The sequence below is a fragment of the Mercenaria mercenaria genome, chromosome 5 (assembly GCF_021730395.1).
Source record: "Mercenaria mercenaria strain notata chromosome 5, MADL_Memer_1, whole genome shotgun sequence".
Taxonomy (NCBI): Eukaryota; Metazoa; Mollusca; class Bivalvia; order Venerida; family Veneridae; genus Mercenaria; species Mercenaria mercenaria.
In genome coordinates this window covers 7,654,444-7,675,856 of record NC_069365.1, presented here as the reverse complement: position 1 = coordinate 7,675,856, position 21,413 = coordinate 7,654,444, and the positions used below count along the sequence as shown (strand labels likewise).

The following is a 21,413-nucleotide window of genomic DNA, read 5'->3' as shown; positions in this document are numbered from 1 at the left end:
CACAAGCAAGTAACATACCCTAGGTTCCAATTTTTCTTCATCTTGTTTGACAAATCTCCTCTTTTCTTGGGTGTCTTTAAACTCTGGTGACAGGTAGTAACCATCATCATAGGACTGGTCCTGCAGAGGGTAACATGTCACTCTTAATAATAGCTAGCCCCTTAGTGACATCAACAAACACAGTTTGTCAACTGAAATTCTTCATCCATAATTCATTGAAATGTACTTCCATGACAAGAGGGTCATGATGACCCTGGATCGCTCACCAGAGTAATATGTTTCAAATGTCAAACTGATGATTTTCAGAAATTTTTTGGAAAATTTTCCAATGTACAATCAAGTAACCCCTGGGGCGGGGCCAATTTTACCCCGGGGGTCATGATTTGAATAAAGTTTGTAGAAGTCGACTAGGCAATATTACACATCGAATATCTAAGATCTAGGCCTTCTGGTTTATTTTAAGCAAATTTATGAAGATTCCCAATGTACAATAAAGTAAACCCTGGGGCTGGGTCAATTTGACCCTGGGGGGTCAAGATTTGAACAAATTTTGTAGAGGTCCACTAGGCAATGCTACATGTCGAATATCTAAGCTCTAGGCCTTCTGGTTTATTTTTAGAAAATATTGAAGATTTTGTTATGTACAATCAAGTAACCCCATGGGGCGGGGCCAATTTGACCCTGGGGGTCATGATTTGAAGAAATTTTGTAGAGGTCCACTAGGCAATGCTACATGTCAAATATCTAAGACCTAGGCCTTTTGGTTTATTTTAGAAATTTTTTGAAGATTTTCCTATGTAAAATCAAGTGACCCCTGGGGCGGGGTCAATTTTGACCCTGGGGTCATGATTTGAATAAATGTTGTAGAGGTCCACTAGGCAATGCTACATGTGAAATATCTAAGCTCTAGGCCTTCTGGTTTATTTTAAGAAAATTTTTGAAGATTTTCATATGTAAAATCAAGCGACCCCTAGGGCGGGGTCAATTTTGACCCCGGGGGTCATGATTTGAACAACTTTAGTAGAGGTCCACTAGGCAATGCTACATGTCAAATATCTAAGCTCTTGGGCTTCTGCTTTTTGAGAAGAAGATTTTTTAAGGTTTTCCTATGTAAAATCAAGTGACCCCTGGGGCGGGGTCAATTTTGACCCCGGGGGTCTGATCTGAACAAATTTTGTAGAGGTCCACTAGGCAATGCTACATGTGAAATATCTAAGACCTAGGCCTTCTGCTTTATTTTTAGAAATTTTTTGAAGATTTTCCTATGTAAAATCAAGTGACCCCTGGGGCGGGGTCAATTTTGACCCCGGGGTCATGATTTGAACAACTTTAGTAGAGGTCCATTAGGCAATGCTACATGTCAAATATCTAAGGTCTAGGGCTTCTGGTTTTCGAGAAGAAGATTTTTTAAGATTTTTCTATGTAAAATCAAGTGACCCCTGGGGCGGGGTCAATTTTGACCCCGGGGTCATGATTTGAACAAACTTGGTAGAGGTCCACTAGGCAATGCTTCACACCAAATATCTAAGCTCTAGGGCTTCTGGTTTTTGAGAAGAAGATTTTTAAAGTTTTTCCTTTCGGTTGCCATGGCAACCAGAGTTCTGCATGGAATTCAATTCTTTGAACAATTTTTAGAGAAGACCATCCAAGGAACATCCCTGTGAAGTTTCATCAAAATTGGCCTGTTGGTTTAGGAGGAGATGTTGTTTAAAGGAAAGTGTGGACGGACGGACGGACGCCGGACGGACGGACGCCGGACGGTGAGCGATCACAATAGCTCACCCTGAGCACTTTGTGCTCTGGTGAGCTAAAAACATGTAAATAAGTATCTGGCCCAGATCCAAAACTCCTTTACATTTGTGAATACCAAATACTTATGATTCCAACTACAATCAAATACAGAATTCACAAATTAGGCATTAACTTTACTCCCTGTAAAAACATTTCATTATCAACGTAACTGGATGGGTTGTTTTTGAAGAAAAAAAAAATGCACACCAAGTATTGGTCCTGATCATCCCTAAGAAGTTTACATCAACAGTTTAAGAGGAGTAGAACTGACAAATTTTATTCAAAAACTGACCCATAAGAAAAATATTCATAACAAGAGCTGTCTCCATAAGATGACATATGCCCCCGATGGCACTTTGAATGAGTAGTTATGGCCGATGTTAGAGTTTAGGACCTTTGACCTACGGAGCTGGGTCTTGCGCACGACATGTCGTCTTACTGTGCCACACATTCATGCGTAGTTATTTTGAAATCCATACATGAATGACAAAGATATGGACCGGACACGCCCATCAATGCACTATCATGAAAAATGACCTTTAACGTCTAAGTGTGACCTTGACCTTTGAGCTACAGACCTGGGTCTTGCGCGCGACACGTCTGTCTTACTGTGGTACACATTCATGCCAAGTTATTTGAAAATCCATCCATCGATGACAAAGATATGGACCGGACATGCCCATCAATGCACTATCCTTTAATGTCTAAGTGTGACCTTGACCTTTGAGCTACGGACCTGGGTCTTGCGCGCAACACGTCGTCTTACTGTGGTACACATTCATGCCAAGTTATTTGAAAATCCATCCATCGATGACAAAGATATGGACCGGACACGCCCATCAATGCACTATCCTTTAATGTCTAAGTGTGACCTTGACCTTTGAGCTACGGACCTGGGTCTTGCGCGCGACACGTCGTCTTACTGTGGTACACATTCATGCCAAGTTATTTGAAAATCCATCCATCGATGACAAAGATATGGACCGGACACGAAAATTGCGGACAGACTGACAGACTGACAGACCGACAGACTGACAGACCGACAGACTGACAGACGGACAGACGGTTCAAAAACTATATGCCTCCCTTTGGGGGCATAAAAACAAGAGCTGTCACTAATAGTGACAAATGCCCCCGCAGCGCCTTGACCTTTGACCTGGTGATCTTGACCTTTGACCCCAAAGTCAGTAGGGGTCGTGTACTCAATAAATACTATCAGCATGTGAAGTTTGTAAAGTGCCTTCATGCAAAAAGTTAACATTGTGAGGAACGAACAAACAAACAGATGGACAGTTGAAAACTAATATGCCTCCCTTCAAGGGCATAATAATTGGAGCAGGATGTACAAACAACATTCACAAGTAACCTTCATAACAATCAGTCTGGTTTCTGTGGTGTCTGGTCATAATTTTTTAGAAGCTTAGAATGGCCACACTTCCATAACATACAGCTTTATTTCAAATTTATTAAGCTTGTCTTCTAAAATCCATACAACCCTTGCGGTACATGGTTACATAACACGCCACATACAGTAAACTCAACAAGAAAAGTTTTGTCAATGACTTATAAGTTATATCTCTCAATTACAAACAGATACATGATTAATTAACTTACACTTCTTCTTCTCCTAACTTTCTGTTCTGTGAACATCTCACTACTGGCATACACTTCCATTGCCTTTCTACTGACCGCATCCAGATTTTTCGCTAACCTGTAGGTTGTCTCCCTTTTTGGTAGATTAGCAAACCTGAAAACATACATACATTTACTTAAAGCCTAACAACACCTTCAGAGTTCTGTTAAAGGTTGGAAAGATTGCACAGAAAAGAAAGATGTTCTTTTATAAAATGTCTTAAATGATTTGCAGTCAACACAATACATAGGACTCTCTTCTCACAAAGTCCTACTGAACATACCTAATTCTCAGTCTTGAGTATGTTGTGACTGTGACCTTTGATCCCACTAAACACTAAGGGTAATTTTCTGACAAGCCTTAGGCCAAAGCATTCTTCAGGAAACTGTTTTCAATCTAAAGGTCAATTTGGAAACAGTTTTCAATCTAAAGGTCAATTTGACCTCAACTTTGATATTCTGATCCTGAACACATAAGGGGTCATCTACTGACCACAGATTTCCATTATATATGGTGACTGAAGGCTGAATGCCAAAGCATTCCTCACCTATTCATTAGAAGTATTTACAGTCTCAAGGTATGTAAAATTAACAGGATCTTCAGGCACTGTCATTGTGAAAAGTTAGAAACATAACACATACTTTCAGACTTATTCTAGAAACAATAAAATTAATAAACAAATTGGTAACACCGTAACTTACATCTAGGTTTTTTTAACAGGCTTCTAAAACGAGAAATTATGGGCCTCTAAAAACAAGATTTGTAAGAAAATTCCTTAAAAATAATGATATTCAAATGATGTTATTCACTGGTTTAGGGTATGACTGGCCATACACAAATGGTCAATGTTTCTGGTGTACTTTCATCTAATGCCAAGGTCACTTGCGGGGTCCCCCAGGGTTCAATCTTTGGCCTCCTCCTATTTTTTATTTATGTGAATGATATGGAGGCCGTGGTCCGTAATAAATCACTCCTGTATGCCGATGACTCAGGTATCTTAGTAGCATGTAAACATGGAGTACATCAAGTCTCAGCTTACTGATGATCTTATTCGTGTAAGTAATTGGCTACCTGATAATAAGCTTTCATTGCATCTCAGTAAGACTGAGTCCATTTTGTTTGGTTCCAAGCCCAAATTGAGGTCATGTGATAAAGTAGAATTTTATGCAATGAAACTTCAATTTCAACCACTAAATCTGTCAAATACCTAGGTGCGGATCTTGACCAAAGCTTATCTAGCGAGTCCACAGCCAATCAGGTTATTAAAAAGGCCAATGCAAAGCTAAAGTTCTTATTCAGAAAAAGTAAGTTTTTAAACAGGTATACTAAACAACTCCTGGTTTCTTTATTAATTCAGTGTCACTTTGACTATGCTTGTGCCTCCTGATATTTGGGGTTGAGTAAAATCCTGAAAAATAGACTTCAGGCAACCCAGACTAAGATGGTAAGATTCATACTTAATCTCAGTCCTCGTAGTCATATTGGGAGGGCCTATTTTGAGGAAGTTGGCTGGTTACCTGTTCATTAGGGGGTTGATCTCCTTATCCTTGCTCATGTTCATAAGATACACTATAATAGTGCACCCAGCTATTTACATGAGCACTTTAATTTAACAAGTAATGTTCACACTTATTCAACTCGTTTCAGGGATAGTAACAGTTACTCCATTCCTATGGATAAGGGTTTATGGAAATCTTTCGCTTATAATGGCTGTAAGGTATGAAACAGGTTACTGTCAAGTTTTAGATCTATATATAATCTTAATAACTTTTAAAAAGTTGTGAAGAAACATTTTATGCAAACTGTGTCAGTCTAGTCTTTTTATCTGGTCAATATTCTTATTCTGGCATATAATACTTATTTCCTAAGTCTAATGTATAAGTCTTAATATTACCTGTTCAATGTCACGCAATTTTCTGTGATATTTTAATATAAATGTTAAAGTCATGTGCTATGTAATTCAATCCAACATGTGCAATACCTTATTATAATTTGCTTTTCCCATGTCAAATGATCAATTCAAAGGACCACAATGGAAATAAGAAAGCTTTATGCTCTCTTTTTGTGTTATCCTTGGTATTGATTATATGTCATCTACAATTGCACTTTTATAATGTTCACATATATTATGTTTACACTGAATTTGTATTTGCTTTATGATATATTGTCTATTTCGCCACAATAAATTCTATCTATCTATAAAAGGTTGGAATATGAACCTGCTATTGCTTGGTCCTCGTTTACGTTTACTGGGTGGTTCCCAGTCATTGTCATCACCAACCATCACATCCTCCTCCTTACCAGAACCTTCAAACTCCTGCTAAAACAACAGGTAACCATAGTAACTATCAATTTATACAATTCTATTATTTCAAAAAGTGCAAAACTGAGTTAAACTCATTTATAGCAATATTAGGACATGTTAAACAAGCTTACAGTATACTAAACTAAGTTGACCTTAACACTGTAACAGATTGTTACATACATGTTCAGGTGCAATGTAACATGTTGTGCAACACTGTTAATTGTACTTTTTGAATTAAAGTCTCATGTTGTTGTAGAATGTTTCAGAAACTTTTACAATGTCATAAATAAGTAACAGTTACTGTTGGATATATGCTAATCTTATGTCCAATTTAATGCAGTACTATAGATTATTTGATCAAAGAAGCAAACTTAATGTGAATATAACTGGTTCTCAGTGTCTGGTCTTGTCAAATGTCTAAAAATACCATTTTGTCTGGGCTTCTCTTCTTCTTTTTTCCTCCTTTTCCCTTCTTCTTTTTCCCATGATCCCTCTCCCTCGGTATATCTGGCTTAGGCTGTTTTGGAGGACATTTACACTTAAACATACAGCCAGGTTTTCTGCAGTGTTCAGTATCAGCCTGTAACAAATATTCAATGTTTCTCAACTGATAGCACAGATGACACAACTGCTTTCAACAACAATTTCAGAGACTTACAGAAAGCCATACTTCTACATGACGCATCATGTCTTTTTTTCCAGAATGATGTAAAAACAGTTAATTTCTTGATCAACTATCAACTTTTTATGTACACAATGATTCAAGCACTACCATTTACTTACCTGCATGTGAGCAAAGCATTAGCTTGCTTTTACTAGTATATTTCAAACTGTCAAACCATTTTTTGATGGAAAATTTTGCTTACATACTCTGGTATCTATTGTAAGTGTTTTAAAAGGCTAAAATTTTTTCAAGGCTACAACTTCGCTATTTCAGAATATTGATGATGTACTGTCAACTTACAACAACAGCACCGCCTTGCGGGTGCTGACGCTCATCTGATTTTTTTGTATAATAGAAAAATTGTCCTACCCATGATTTTCAAAGTCCAAAAAGGGCCTTAATTCTTGCAAAAAACAGAATGGAGTTATGTTTCCTGCTGTACTGAGTCAGCTTATGATGGTAAACAACTGTTGCAAGTTTCAAAGCAATAGCTTTGACAGTTTAGGAGAAAAGTTTACCTAAACATATAACTTAACCTATAAATCTGATATTTTCTAAGTCCAAAAGGGGCCATAATTCTTACAAAAAGCAGGACAGAGTTATGTTTCTTGCTGTACAGGGTCAGCTTATGATGGTGAACAACTGTTGCAAGTTTCAAAGCAATAGCTTTGATAGTTTATGAGAAAAGCTGACCTAAACATAAAACTTAACCAAGAAATCTGATTTTCTAAGTCCAAAAGGGGCCATAATTCTTGCAAAAAGCTGGACAGACTTATGTTTCTTGCTGTACAGGGTCAGCTTATGACGGTGAACAATTGTTGCAAGTTTCAAAGCAATAGCTTTGATAGTTTAGGAGAAAAGTTGACCTAAACATAAAACTTAACCAAGAAATCTGATATTTTCTAAGTCCAAAAGGGGCCATAATTCTTGCAAAAAGCAGGATGGAGTTATGTTTCTTGCTGTACAGGGTCAGCTATTGATAGTGAACAAGTATTGCAAGTTTCAAAGCAATACCTTTGAGAGTTTAGGAGAAAAACTGACCTAAACATAAAACTTAACCAGGCAACGCCGACGCCAATAAAGTGATGACAATAACTCATCATTTTTCTTTTCAAAAAATCAGATGAGCTAAAAATATATACAAAATATATTTAACATGTGTTTGACGTTGTGGGAGTGAAATAAAGCTATTAAATAAATGTGTTATTACACTAGTGAAAATAAAGCTTTGACACTGACATCGTTTTAAGTATAAAAGACGTTGATTGAATTGACTTGGTCTATAACAGGTAAAGAAAGAAGAAATTTTGATGTTTCAGCACGAAAAGCCTACATGTGATAAAAAGAATATTACATTTGTGTCTTTCCACACTGAATTCATTAAACTCATTGAAAAATGGATAAAAAGCTCGGCAGAGCCTCTCATTTTATTATTTTATTGAACTTGTTCAATAAATTTCATATGAAAAGACACTCTTGTGATATCCTCTATGACTTTTTTTTTTAATAACAGCATTTTGGAAAGTTTCATATGAATATTGCAAAGATAAAACCCGTTCAAGAATTTCTGATTTTACAGGATACACACATAACAGCCTTGCTCTTTACCTCCTACAAAGCTGTAAACAGCTTGTTAAATATGAATCTTCTAAGTTAAAGACTGAATCAGATAAATTCTTATACAAATACTTCACAAATATTATTACTGTTATTACTGTTAAAAAGACAAACTTGAAAGAATGAAACATAATATACGTACAGCTTTGGTATCAATACTATCACAGATACAACCCAGACGGCAATACTCCTTGTCACATGGAGGCTTGAAATCCGTCTCTTTCTCCTCTCCGCTGTCTGAGAGCTTGCAAAGATGACAGATACATCCATAGCGACAGCCTACAGATATCAGAAAGATCTTAATTTATCTAACATTTGAAAAATTATAGGGTTCTTTGAAATTGCACTCCACTATATTATGCCATTGTAATTTTTACTTTTTTCATTCTATGCTCATTTTTCTCTGTAAAATTGAAAACCAGACAGGCACAATGTGGTATAGATTCCAGGTGAACAAAACAAGTGATAATGAAAACATATACTGAAAGAACTGCACATCAGGAGTTTACCGACACTGATGCAGATTCATACCAAAGCTGCATCATCCAATGTAAAATATTTTGATCCAATATTCTAATATGCTTGTCTCTGTTAAAACACGCTTATGCTAGAATCATGTCACAGTATGTGCTATGACGACCTTTTTTTTGTTGCGACCAAGAAAGAGCACTTCTATATTTTATCTGCTGTTTTAGATTAAGGGCATATTAGAATCGAAATAATTTATAGCAAAACTGTGTTTTTACGCTATTTATACACTCAGGCGGTAATACGTCGTACAAATAATTTATATAAATTATTACACCCAACATATAACCACCCATCGTGCATAAATAGTGTTAAAACACTCTTTTTCTATATATAATTTCTTAAAGGAAATTCATTGTGAATCACTGGTTAGGCAAGAAAAATAAATGTAAAATGAACTCTGGAAATTTCACTTAGTAAACTTAATCTTCCAAACAATAAAATACATCAACAAAAGTTTTGTACACTCTGACTTTCCTCAACTTCTTTTTCTCAGCACATACATTTTTTTTTATGAAATTAATTGCTGAGGACTATTTCTTCATCCCAAGATTTTTGTTGTTTTTGTCAATCACAGCAATACAAATACGGTATTCTGATGATTATGATATTTTTGAAGCTTATGTTTCTCTTTTTAATCACAAAATCGTCCAAGATTAAAATCACTGTCTAATGTAAAAGTATTACAGAGAAATGTGTAAAACAACTTCAGATATATTTTTCAAACAGAGCTGCATATTTTTACTTTTACTCATATTAAATGATTGGCAATTTCCCTCCTTACAAGAAGGACTGTCACTGATTAAAACCTTAGTCTAACCATACTTTAAAAAACGTCTGGTACTTTAAAAGCCTAGAAAACTTACATGTAATGGAAGGGTATAAAGTTACAAACCTTTTGTCTTTACAAGAGAACAAACTGACAATCATTAACTAAGTTCAGAACTTTTGTTGATTTAGGGTTTAAGGTGCACCAACACTGTTTAGGCTATATGGCACCAAACTGGAGTAAAAAGTGGATTCACATCTCATTTACAGCTTTAAGTAACCAATACTTGTGTGTTTTACTAATTTAACTGTACCAGTGATACATCAATATTGCAATTACACATGACAATCCTACTGGAACATAGTATTTTCTATAAATAAATCCATGGAATGACAGCACATACATTATAGAGCAACTAGTTTTTTCTATATCAAATTTTCAGGTTGTGTTGTTTAAGTTAACTGTCATCAACAAGACTTCAATGAACATGATACAACTGTCACTAAAGACACACTAAGATCTGCTACCTAACCACACCACAAACACTGGTGAATATGCGACTATGACAGTGCACAAATATTTATTAACAAATGCAAGCAAAACTTAAGACTGAAATAAAAGCAACTCGGAAAGAGTAAAATGAGAATATGTGCAAAATATAGAACAAAACTGTAAAACCAACCCAGATATAAACTATAACACACACCCTCTGACTACACTTGTATGTAATACAGGGTTAAAATAAAATCAAACATACCCAAATAACAGTCTTTGCAAGGGGTGGCTGAGCCACTGATATAAGGCCCTATGAAATTGAAATAATTAAGGTATTAGACCCAAAATAGAGTACCTCCTTTTTGAAGAGTGTTCAATTCCTACCATAAACCTACATTGACTGCAATTTTCGGGTGGGGGGGGGGGGGGGGGGGGGGGGAGGTTGCTTTTTTCTAGTAAGTTTTTACTTCTTGCAAGACTTATTATTGATTTATTGTACAAAAGCCGAAAAATTTCAAAAGTTTAAAATTTCTAATTTTGCCTTCATTCTTCTTAGATATATGTGAAGAACTGTATGTAGTTTACTTCTGCCCAGAATATTTTTGAATGAGTGAGCAAATTCAAAAGCCCAAAGGATTCGACATAATTTTCATGTGGATTAGAATTCTGTCTCAAAATCTTTTTACTTGAGGACTAAAAATGATACTGCAGTTTATTATGTGTTTTATAATTGTTACCAAGAGTTTGATGTTCTTTATAAAAATTATGCATAATGATCTCTGCACGTTTTGGATAGTGCATCACGTTGAAATTTTCTCTACTTGGCTAGGTCGGAAATACATAAATTTCAAAATTTATAAAACAGCAGGAAAGTTGTTTGAATAGCAAACATGTGAAACCGGTCAACGTTAAGATTACAAGCAAATGCATTCTAAACATACTTTGGGTCAATACCTTAATTTCTGCAGACATTTCTAGATTACTGTTATTTAGGGCTGATGTCACCCACTGCATTGTAAAAGACTTAAGCCCAAGTCTTTGAAGTCTAGATTGGGAATACATTGATTGATTAAGGAATTCAACTTCATAAAATTATGCTGAAAATTTAGTTTAAAAAAAATGTTCAGTGCTGATGCAACTTCAAATATATTTTAGAATTAAATTCTGGCATGAGACATTTAACTACAATGAGAGTATTTTCGGGTATAATAATAATAGAAAATACTATGGGAATCTAATTTAAATGGAGACATAAATAAAAAGTCAAACATAAAAAACCTGCCAGTTTTAAGAAGTCTTTTGAGAAAGAACTTTTTTGCTTTAGATTTATTTATCAATGGGAATTAATTTCTATATTTGGATTTTCCCTGTTTTATGGCATCGTGCTTGGTATTGAAAATCACATGCAACAGCTATAGGAGTTAAATCAATAAATATTGCCATACTGTACTAGAAAACAACACTCATGCCACCATGGTGAAATATAAACTTCAGTTTAGGAAATATACAATAGAGAGAATATGTTAGCAAGTCACCACACTTTGCATAAAATAAAATATTCTGGGGTATACTTCCTGCTTCTTAAGTTGCATACTAAACATCAAGCAACATTATGCTTCGTGGCAAAAATGACACTAATGGAGAACTGTGGTGTTCAAACTGAATGTTAGGAGTGAAAACTATGTTAGAGAATATAATACCTACCAGAGCACATTTAATGCCAGAAATTATCAAAAGAAGCTAACCAAAACATAATGAAGCATTTTAGTGTGAAATAAACAGTATGATCACTTGTGACAATTCTCACCTGGCTGTGTACAGGTATCTGGGCTCTCCGTCTTGATTTCAACTTTTATTTTTTCTGCAAGTACAGATATACAAATTTTATAGCACAATGTGCTTCACAAGGCACTCAATATATTTTTTAAATAGAAGTTTTATGTATTTTCATAACTCTGGTTACTCCTTTCATAATGTGAGGCAAGCTATGTTCAGACATTTACTGTGACAATACCAAGGGTTTTCCTTGATACATACTTTTGTCAGTTTTAACACACCATATTCCCAAATGATTCAATAAACTAGAAGATGCTTTTGTAGAAAAGCGCATGTCTCCCCAACTGCATAGTCCTATAAGCAAGAAGTCAATAGGGGACAGGAGCGAAAGTCAAAGACACACTGATGGTTTGCTGCAATAGGGATCATCTACTTGGCATGTCCAATCATCCCACTTAGTTTCAACATCTGGAACCTGGAGGTTCTCAAGTTATGAACTGGAAACGGTTTTCCATGTTCAGGCCCCTGTGGACTTGACCTTTGATCAAGTGACCCCAAAATCAGTAGGGGTCATCTACTCTGCATGTCCAATCGTCCTAATAAGTTTCAACATCTCTCAAGTTATTGATTGGAAAGAGCTTTCTATGTTCAGCCCTGACTTTTTAAGGAATGACCCTAAAAACATAAGGGGTCATCTACTCCGTAAGACCTTTCACCCTATGAAGTTCGAAGGTTCTAGGTCAAATGGTTCTCAAGTTATTAACCGAAAATGGATTTCAATGTTCTGTCCACTGTGACCTTGACTTTTAATAGAGTGACCCCAAAATCATTAGGGGTCATCTACTCTGCATGTCCAATCATCCTATGAAGTTTCAACATTCTGGGTCAAGTGGTTCTCAAGTTAATCGGAAATGGTTTTCCATGTTCAGGCCCCTCTTGCCCTTGAACAGAGTGACCCCAAAATCAATAGGAGTCATCTACCCTGAATATCCAATCATCCTAAGAAGTTTCAACATTCTGGGTCAAGTGGTTCTAAAGTTATTGATCGGAAATGGTTTTCCATGTTCAGGCCCCTGTGACCTTGACCTTCAACAGTGACCCCAAAATCAATAGGGGTCATCTACTCTGCATGACATATCATCCTATGAAGTTTCAACATTCTAGGTCAAGTGATTCTCAAGTTATTGATCGAAATGCTTTTCCATGTTCAGGCCCCTGTGACCTTGACCTTTGATGGAGTGACCCAAATAACATTAGGGGTCATCTACTCCATAAGCCCTGCCACCCTATGAAGTCTGAAGGTTTTAGGTCAAACGGTTCTCCATTTATTGATTGCAAATGAAGTGTGACAGACAGAAAGACAGAAGGACAGACGGACGGGGTAAAAACAATATAGTGGGAGACGTAATAATTCTGAATGCATTGATCACTGACGATGCAGAAGCTTGTGACTGTTTACAGGGATATGAATATTCGTACCCAATCTAATTAAGTAAGAAATGTTTCTTTTATCAGTATCGACAAGTAACACGAACTTTATTTATCATATACATTTCATGTCTGTATATACTGTAGACCGGTCTATAATACATAACAAAGGTTTAACAATCTGATATATCAAGGTCACTTGATAAGGTAAACTGTTCCAATAAAATAGTTCCGAAAAATGTTTTCTACTGTTTGCTATGTGCAAGAAGAAAGCACTATAATGGTGTTTAGCAGCTACAAGTCCTGCTCACTGGCTCACCGGCACAAAAACCTGTTTATTTCTCTTTCCTCTATTTCAGACAGTTTATCAAGACTACTTTAGAAAAAGTGAAGGCCTCTATACTGCTTCATTTGAATGGAAGTGGTAAATATTTGGTCAAACCCATCCATGAATGACAAATTTACAGACAGGACATGAGAATTTTTTTTTGAAATCCATCCATAAATGACATACAGATCTGATACAAAATTGGGACAAATGAATGAATGGATGCTACAATTACTACATGCTGCCCTAAGGGGTTGCGGAAAAAAGTAACTCTAAAACTGAAAGTCACCCACTAAGCCAATCATGAAGAGTTCATGACAAACTTCTATCAAAATTCCCAGGGAAAACCAAGAATAACAGGTAACTACAACCTTGACAATGAAATTTTATTAGAACAAGTACTATAAACAGCTGATATGTTAGCATGTTGATAGATAACTTCACTGCATAAAACAATAAATCTGCTTTATCTGTCCATTATAACATTTTACTTCTTCCAATGATCATAACTCATGTATACTGTCAACATGGAAATATTCACAACACAATGTATTTTTATTTATGTATTGATATCTTCATGACAGCTCATATCTGCATCTGCATTATACCTATCTAGCAATCATTTTGTGATTACCTAAGTTTGCAAATAAACTGTCCTTGCGAATTTGCTAACTTTTAATGTACAAAATTAATTCTTGGTCTGAAGTACTGTAAGAAAGTAAAGCGCACTAAGATGGTTACCTACCTTGAAGCATATCGTCCTCTCTGCTGCTTGAATGCCCGAGCCCTTGATTACCTCTGCTGGCTGACGAGTATCTCCGTTTCTTCTCTACCTTCCCTTCATGAGTACTATCTTCATCATCGAGTCTGTCTCCCTGTTCCTCCTCCATCACATGTTCATCATTGTCACTTTCAACATCATCATATTTCTCACCTTCAGCTTGAAACAAATACCACATCGTAATACACATGGTAAACTTTAGCTACAATCACCTAATTTCATATCTCCTATAACTTTGAAATCAACATATCTATATGTTACAAAAGATCTACATCCTTTTTTATATGGAAATTCCAGGAAAAGCAGATTTTTCAAACATTTAAGCTTTATGTAAGTAGTTAAAAGGATGATGAAAGCAGGTTACAACACAAACATTATACAGAAATACTACTATCATAATAATGAATATGATTGCATGTAACAATGGCCTTGATTGAACAGTGAACTTAGTGGTAAAAAAAAAACAACAATCCTTAAACAACTGTGTCCTACTGAGCTACCCACCACAATACCTCATTCCTAGTTACTGAGAGGAAACTGTTTTTTCTAATTATGGTAACAGCAACCCCAATACAATCCAAACCTAGTTCTTTATGTAAGCTTGCTCTACACCAAGTTTGGTGATGATATGTCAATCCTAACTGAAGTTATAAACTGGAAACCACCGTTTGATAATCCACGCAGTTTTTTCCCATAATTATGATCTTGACCCTTACCTTTACCTGAATAGCTCAGTCTTATAACAAAAAAAAAAAAAGAATGAAAAAAACCCTTAAAGAACACTTCAAAGCAGGACTCGTGCATCCAATTAAAAATAGGTAAAATTAGACTGGAGTAATATAATTTGCAATTTAACACAAAAAAACTGCATATCAATAATTGGAAGGGTAAATCCAGTTCATATGCATCTATAAATACAGAGGTGAATTACTTAGCATCTTTGAACTCTGACGTATGTGTAATGCTATTTTTGAGTTGAAAGAGTTAAAAACATCACTGTGATCCATTTTCAGTCCTTTTTTACAGTTTTCAACAAATAACAATACAACATATCCAAGCAAGTACTTTAACCATATGTTTCTGATTGCCTTTTTTAAAAGGTGTATCAAACTAGGTGGACTCTACAAAGCCTAGACCAGGATTAGAACCACCAACCATCAGTGGCCCTCTGAAATGTCTACATTCAAAAAGGCACTATAGACCAACACCTTTGGCACTGAGAAATTTTCTACTTATAATCATCAGTTAAGTTATGTTGATCTTGAACTAAATCCCACTGATCTTAACCTTTGTTTAACTACAAGCCACCTATAGGCCAAGTTCAATTTCAATACATCAATCCATCCATCCAGACAAGTGTTATAAAACGGAAACTGCCTTTTTTCTATTCTAAGTAACACTGACCTTGACCTTACTAAGTTATCTATATGCCACTTATATTTCAATCTCAACAAAAATTTATTAAATGGAAATGAAAAACACTTGATACCGACCATCCATCCATCAATCCATCTGCTCACCTAACATTATCAATATAATAACCAGGTTTTAGCTTTGGAAATCTTGGTTTTAAAGGCTATCCCTCAAATGTTTGATACTAACATTTTTAATTACTTTATTTAAGGTACAAATGACCCATAAAACTTCTTTGTGATAATAATCTGGTGAGAAGACAAATAACAATACTACACAAATATGTGTCTGGCTTTTGTATATATCCAATTAAATCAAACTGGTAGACAAAACTTTAGATGTAATGTCTATTTTTCCTAATATAGAAAATATGTTATTAATCTGGAGCCATCTGATAGACAGTCTAGAACTAAGAGGCTTCATATAATAATCAAGGTAACACTTGTAACAAGTAAACAGCCAATTCCCAAGTACTGCTATTTTTATTTGTGTTACTTCTTAATGTTTTAACCGACTGATTCAAGTAAATGAAATGAGAAGCTTTAAAAGTATTACTGTCAAAATGATAGTCTAGATCAACTTCTTCTTTAATCTCTGGGCTATCACTGTGAAGTTCTGTTGGTTTCAATCCCTTTTTAGCCAATCTTGCCTCTTTTTTCTTCTTTCTGGTGCATTCAGCCTATTGACATAATTATACAATTAACAGAGTTCAGCATCTGACTATATCAAAATTTACATATATTGTTCATATACCAGGTAAATAAAAACAAAGTTTATTTCACAAACTGATTTAAATATCTTAGCAGTCACTGGCTTAAAACAATAAAATCTACAGAGTTACAAATTTATTCTCTAGTTCCTTCTTTAATACAAACAAGAAAAGCTAAATATATAGATATGTATATATACCTTTTCCATCCCTTTTGCTCTGTTGAGTAGCTGTTTATCAAAAGCAGACACTGCAGCCATAGCCATTGTATGAGTCAACTTACAGAGCGAAAACATCTGTTTCCCCTTCTTACGTTTACTGGTTGCACTGGGCAACTCGGGCTTCTGACCAACTTGTTTCTGTGTTCCAAGTTTCTGTAATATTCTCTCATCTTCTGCATCTAATCTCATCTTCTTCACAAACAGTTTCCTTGCTCCGTATTTATGCTGACTAGAGTATTTCAAATAATATGGAATCTTTTCAGGTGGTGGTTTATCTTCGTCTTCATTGTAAACGTCACTCTCAATTATGGCCATATCATCAATTTCATATTCATATTCAATCATTTCAGAATCTCTATCTTCTGTTTTAATGTTATGACCACTTTTCCTTTTGTTTGAATAATTCACCAGCTTTCTACGTTTCTTTTTCAGATCAAGCCCAATATCTTTGATTTCTTCAGGATCAAGATTTTTCACAAGTCTTTCCTCAGTTCTCCAATGAACTTTACCAGATTCAGAGATGTTCAGCCCAGTTGCTTCTTGCATTTCCTCAGGGTTTTGGAACTTATTTTTCCAACCCTTTATCTTTGTTATATCTGTAGTTTTTGTTGGCGTTTTTGAAGGAGATTTTTCTGGCGATCTGGGCTGTCTTCCCAACAGCATATCTTCTAACTCCTGTTTCAACATTTTCTGATATTTCATCATACGCATAGGTATTCCCCGAAAATTTTGCTTTTGTTCATCTCCAAATTTTACATCTGTAACTCTCCTTGACCCTGAATCTTGCTGTCTTTCCTTCATGTGCTTTAAATGAGTCATTTTCTTCAACTGTGCTTCTGTTAACCAATCTATTTTCTTTTCAAGAGAAACATGAGCATTCAAAGCATGTTCTGTGGCAAAAGAAACAAAGACATGACCACCTACTTCATCAAAATCTGGCTCAGCTTTCTTAATTTCTTCTTTTACATCCACTTTCATATTTTCATTCTTTCTACTACATTCATTTTCTTTGCTTGGTATCACATGCATTGGACCAACATTTTCCTTATTTACATCTAAGTATTTGTCAAGCTCATTACAAGTAAATGCATTTTCTTTCTTTGCATCAGCTCGCTCAAGTTTGTACAATATGTCTAATGGCTTTGGTTCAACAACATTATTAACAGTTGTTAATTTTGGTTTCAATTTCTTTTCCTCAATCGATTCTTTCAAACTTTCATAACCAGAGCGGTCTATAACTTTGCTATCTTTTTCATCGTCATCAGAGAGAATAACAATACTATCTCCAGGTTTTGTTTCTGAAACAAACATCACATCATCGTCATCTTCTGGTTTCTGATCATTTTCAAAAGACTTTATCTTATCTATCTTCTCCTGACTATTTTCACAATTATCCGCTTTTTCGTCCTTATTAACTTTATCACAGTCAGTCACCGCTTTCAAATCTTTCTCATTATCATTAACATTTTTAGTTTTGGGTTTCCTCAAGGTTAATCCAAACATTTCAAATACACTAACTGTTTCAATATTCTCATTTTCATTCACACCTCTCTGATCTTCTGTATTGTTACTACTCTTAATCTTGCTTTCTGATACTAATGCAGCATCACATTCACTATTACCAGTATTCCTCTTAGCTTTCTTTGTATCTTTATCATGTGTTTCTGTATCAATACTTTGAGGTATGTCAAACAAATGCAGGTCTGACTTATCTTTCCCTGTGTTTTCTTTACCAGTATTTAATTGCTCTTGTTTCTCAGGAGTATCAGATAGCAAATTTTCCATCAAACCATTATCAACAGCTTTTGCTGTATCTTTTTTCCTGTTGTTATCACTATCTTTACTTGAAGAACTCATATCTACATTTCTATCTACATTTTCATCTGTATCTCCAAATTCAACAATTGTTTTATCACTATCTGTACTTGTATTAACATCAGTATCCATGGAGCCAGGAGATTTTCCTTCACTGTAATAATCTGGTTCATTGACCTTACCAAACAGTGCTGTAAGGTTATCATCCTTAGTTTTCACTGAACTGTCCACCTTACTGATAAGATCATTTAAACCAAGACAACCCATTCCAGATGAGGTATATTTGTATTGAAAGTCACTTGGAAAAGACAACTTGGATTTTTCTAAGATTACTTTAGTTATATCATCATCAAAATCTAACTTCCTTGAAGGACTTGTATTATCCTCAATAGCTCCAGGCTTTGACTCAAGTTTCTTCTTCTCTTTTTTAGGTGAAGCACTATTGCTTCTTGAGCGAGGCTTTTTCTTTTCAACTGAGCAGGTTTCTTTTCCCTGAGAATTTTTCTTTGGAGATTTCCTTTCTTTATTAGGTGATGTAGATTTCTTTTCTGGGGATTCTTGCTTTTTATTTTTCTTAAAAGGTGATTTTTTAGGTGGATCTTTATTTAACATTTCAATATTTCTGTTTACTACATCATCAATAACTTCATCAACATGAGCCTGAATAATTTCTGATATCTCCTGATTTGTTTCATCTTCTTCCTTCAATACTTTATCTGTCTTGGATTTCTGATCACTTCCTTTCTTCATGGATTTTGGACTTCCCTCTTGTAGCTGTTTTGGGGATCTTTTCCTTCGTACTGGACTGGGACTTTCAGAAGACCCTCTGGACTTGCATTTAATAGTCAGCTTTTCATTTTCTTGAGTATCATCTTTTTGTTTCATAACATCATGTACATTTTCATTTTCCCCTTTCTTCTTCCTTGATCTAGGACTCTTCGGTGTTTTTCTACCACTTTTTGGTGGTGTTATTACTATATCTGGTATAAGATCACCCCCTGGATTAGAGTCTGCAGATTGCTTATCTTCTTTAAGTGGAGATGAATCAGCAGATTTTGGTTTTCTGCCTCTTTTCTTTGGAGTTTTCATCTCTTCTGCTACTATGGTATCTTCATCATTAACAGTATCACCCTGTCCAGAATCAACAGCTTTTTTAATGGTTTTAGTTATATCCCTCCCAGAGTTTATAGAATCACCATGTACTGTTGGGTTTCGCTTCTTGGTTACTCTGGACTGTTCAAGTGTGATAGAGTCTTTTCTCATAGCAACATAATGTCTTTTCTTTACCTTTGGGTCATCGGCATCTAATGAATTTTTATGGGGAAAGTCATCCGGAACAGCAGAGGTTTGAATTTTGCCTTCACCTGCAGTTTTTTCATCACCCATAGCGTCTTTACTAACAGGTTTGACATACGTTGTTCTAACTACTTTAGAATCTTTAGTACTTGGAGTGGTGCCACCACCACGCACAGGAGAATGCCTTTTAGGTGACCTTGATCCTCCGGGTTTCATTTTGACCAAATATCTTTTATTTAAGTAGTCTATATTAACTCCGTTTTCAGGTTCTTTTTTTACTTTGAAATAGTCTTTCAAATATACAACAGCCTGCTTACACCTTATGTTTTCTGGTATTGTTTTCAATCCTAAAGTTTTCAAACACTCAAAATCTCCCTGCTTCGGCTTTTTGTTTAAGGAGACAAGTAATTCTTTCTTATGGGCAAGTACTTCTTTGTCCTGGTTACAAGGTGTATCACCTTCAACAGACAGAACTGATAAATTTGAATTACTGTTGGAATCTAAAGATGAGTTTCTTGATGATCTTGTTCTTGGTCTATTGTTTTGTGCTTCAAAGCACAATGATAAGTCTACAGATTTATTCAAACTGTGTCTTGCTGATTTCCCTTTGCCTGAAATTAACAAAATGGAATTGTTTATATTTCTCATAAATTTTCATTCAGACTAGATACACCAAGAGTCTGAAAATGAGTCTGGCCTGGCTAAACTAAAAACAGGAAGTGACGAAGTTTTTAAACATTATTTAATGTGTATTATATTCTATGCATGATATACACATAGATAACATACATATATTCACAGATTATTTTCTAACCTAAGCATTTCTTTTCACACATGTATTATTTAAAACAACAAATGAATAATCTTCAAGAACACAAAGTTGTCAGTGCAATTCTAAACATCTACTTTTTGTCTGATTGGCAAACACCTGTTCCCTAATTTTAGAACCAGTCATTACTCCTTTTTCATATTCAGTCCTAACCTTGTGATTTTATGTTTATGTAAGGGTGACCACTAGCTACACTTATTAAACATCTTAGATACTTTGATAAACCTTAGTAAAAAGACACTGAAGGAACATTTCTGTGAACTTATTTCAAAACTGTTTGAAGATTTTCTTACTAATGGCTCTTGTGGCCATGCTTTTCGACAAATCAAAATAATCTGAATGTTCTTGGTAGAAGGTTAACCAAGAAATATTTGTGTTATTTATTTTTTTCAATCAAGCAAGTACTTTCTGACAAGAAGATTTTTAATTTATTTATTTTGTTGGGATTAAGATCACACCGTCACAGTTATGTCATATGGTGACTTTCCAGCTTCAAGGTGGAAGACCCCAGGTGCCCCTCCCAAAGCAGATTTCTAGTTGTATTTACGAGCGGACAAGTGGATCTGTCCAGCGCTGATGCAGCTTTCATCAATGATTTTTCGAGGAGATTTTGTTAAATGGACTGATAGACAGAGGGCAGGCCACACTGTGAGTACACCTCAGTATGAGGTGCTGGGATAAGCTTGAAGATAAATTACTGTTTTATTGGAAATTACCTTTGTATTTTCTAGCTGATCTAGAAATGTCAGGATAGTCAGCTATTACACTTTTCTTCACACTATTGTAACATGGAGACTCAGAATCTCTGAAAACAAACAAAAAGATGTGAATAATAGAAGCATTCAAATATGACTGACCATTCATTATAAGACAGGACTTCAGACACTGTAGAATGCTCTCCTTGAATGGTAGCCCTAGATCGCAGTCAAGATCAATGCTTGAAGCAAAATACTACAAAAATTGGTGAAATTAGAGATTGGCAAGTCACTAGTGCCACCGTATTGCTTCGTTTAAA

At 35.3% G+C, this 21,413-nt stretch overlaps 1 protein-coding gene across 1 annotated transcript in view; it reads right to left on the bottom strand.

Annotated features, from left to right (window-relative positions):
• Positions 1-21,413, bottom strand: part of LOC123556372 (uncharacterized) — a 72,113-nt gene that overhangs the window by 24,929 nt on the left and 25,771 nt on the right. Inside the window, exons 3-13 of the mRNA XM_045347021.2 lie at positions 21,115-21,203; positions 16,438-20,180; positions 16,084-16,207; positions 14,080-14,274; positions 11,610-11,663; positions 10,065-10,112; positions 8,153-8,289; positions 6,157-6,309; positions 5,644-5,744; positions 3,406-3,538; positions 19-120 (exon numbers count right to left, since the gene is read on the bottom strand). Of these exons, the coding sequence (XP_045202956.2) occupies positions 19-120; positions 3,406-3,538; positions 5,644-5,744; positions 6,157-6,309; positions 8,153-8,289; positions 10,065-10,112; positions 11,610-11,663; positions 14,080-14,274; positions 16,084-16,207; positions 16,438-20,180; positions 21,115-21,203 (4,879 nt within the window). The remainder of the gene's footprint in view (positions 1-18; positions 121-3,405; positions 3,539-5,643; positions 5,745-6,156; positions 6,310-8,152; positions 8,290-10,064; positions 10,113-11,609; positions 11,664-14,079; positions 14,275-16,083; positions 16,208-16,437; positions 20,181-21,114; positions 21,204-21,413) is intronic.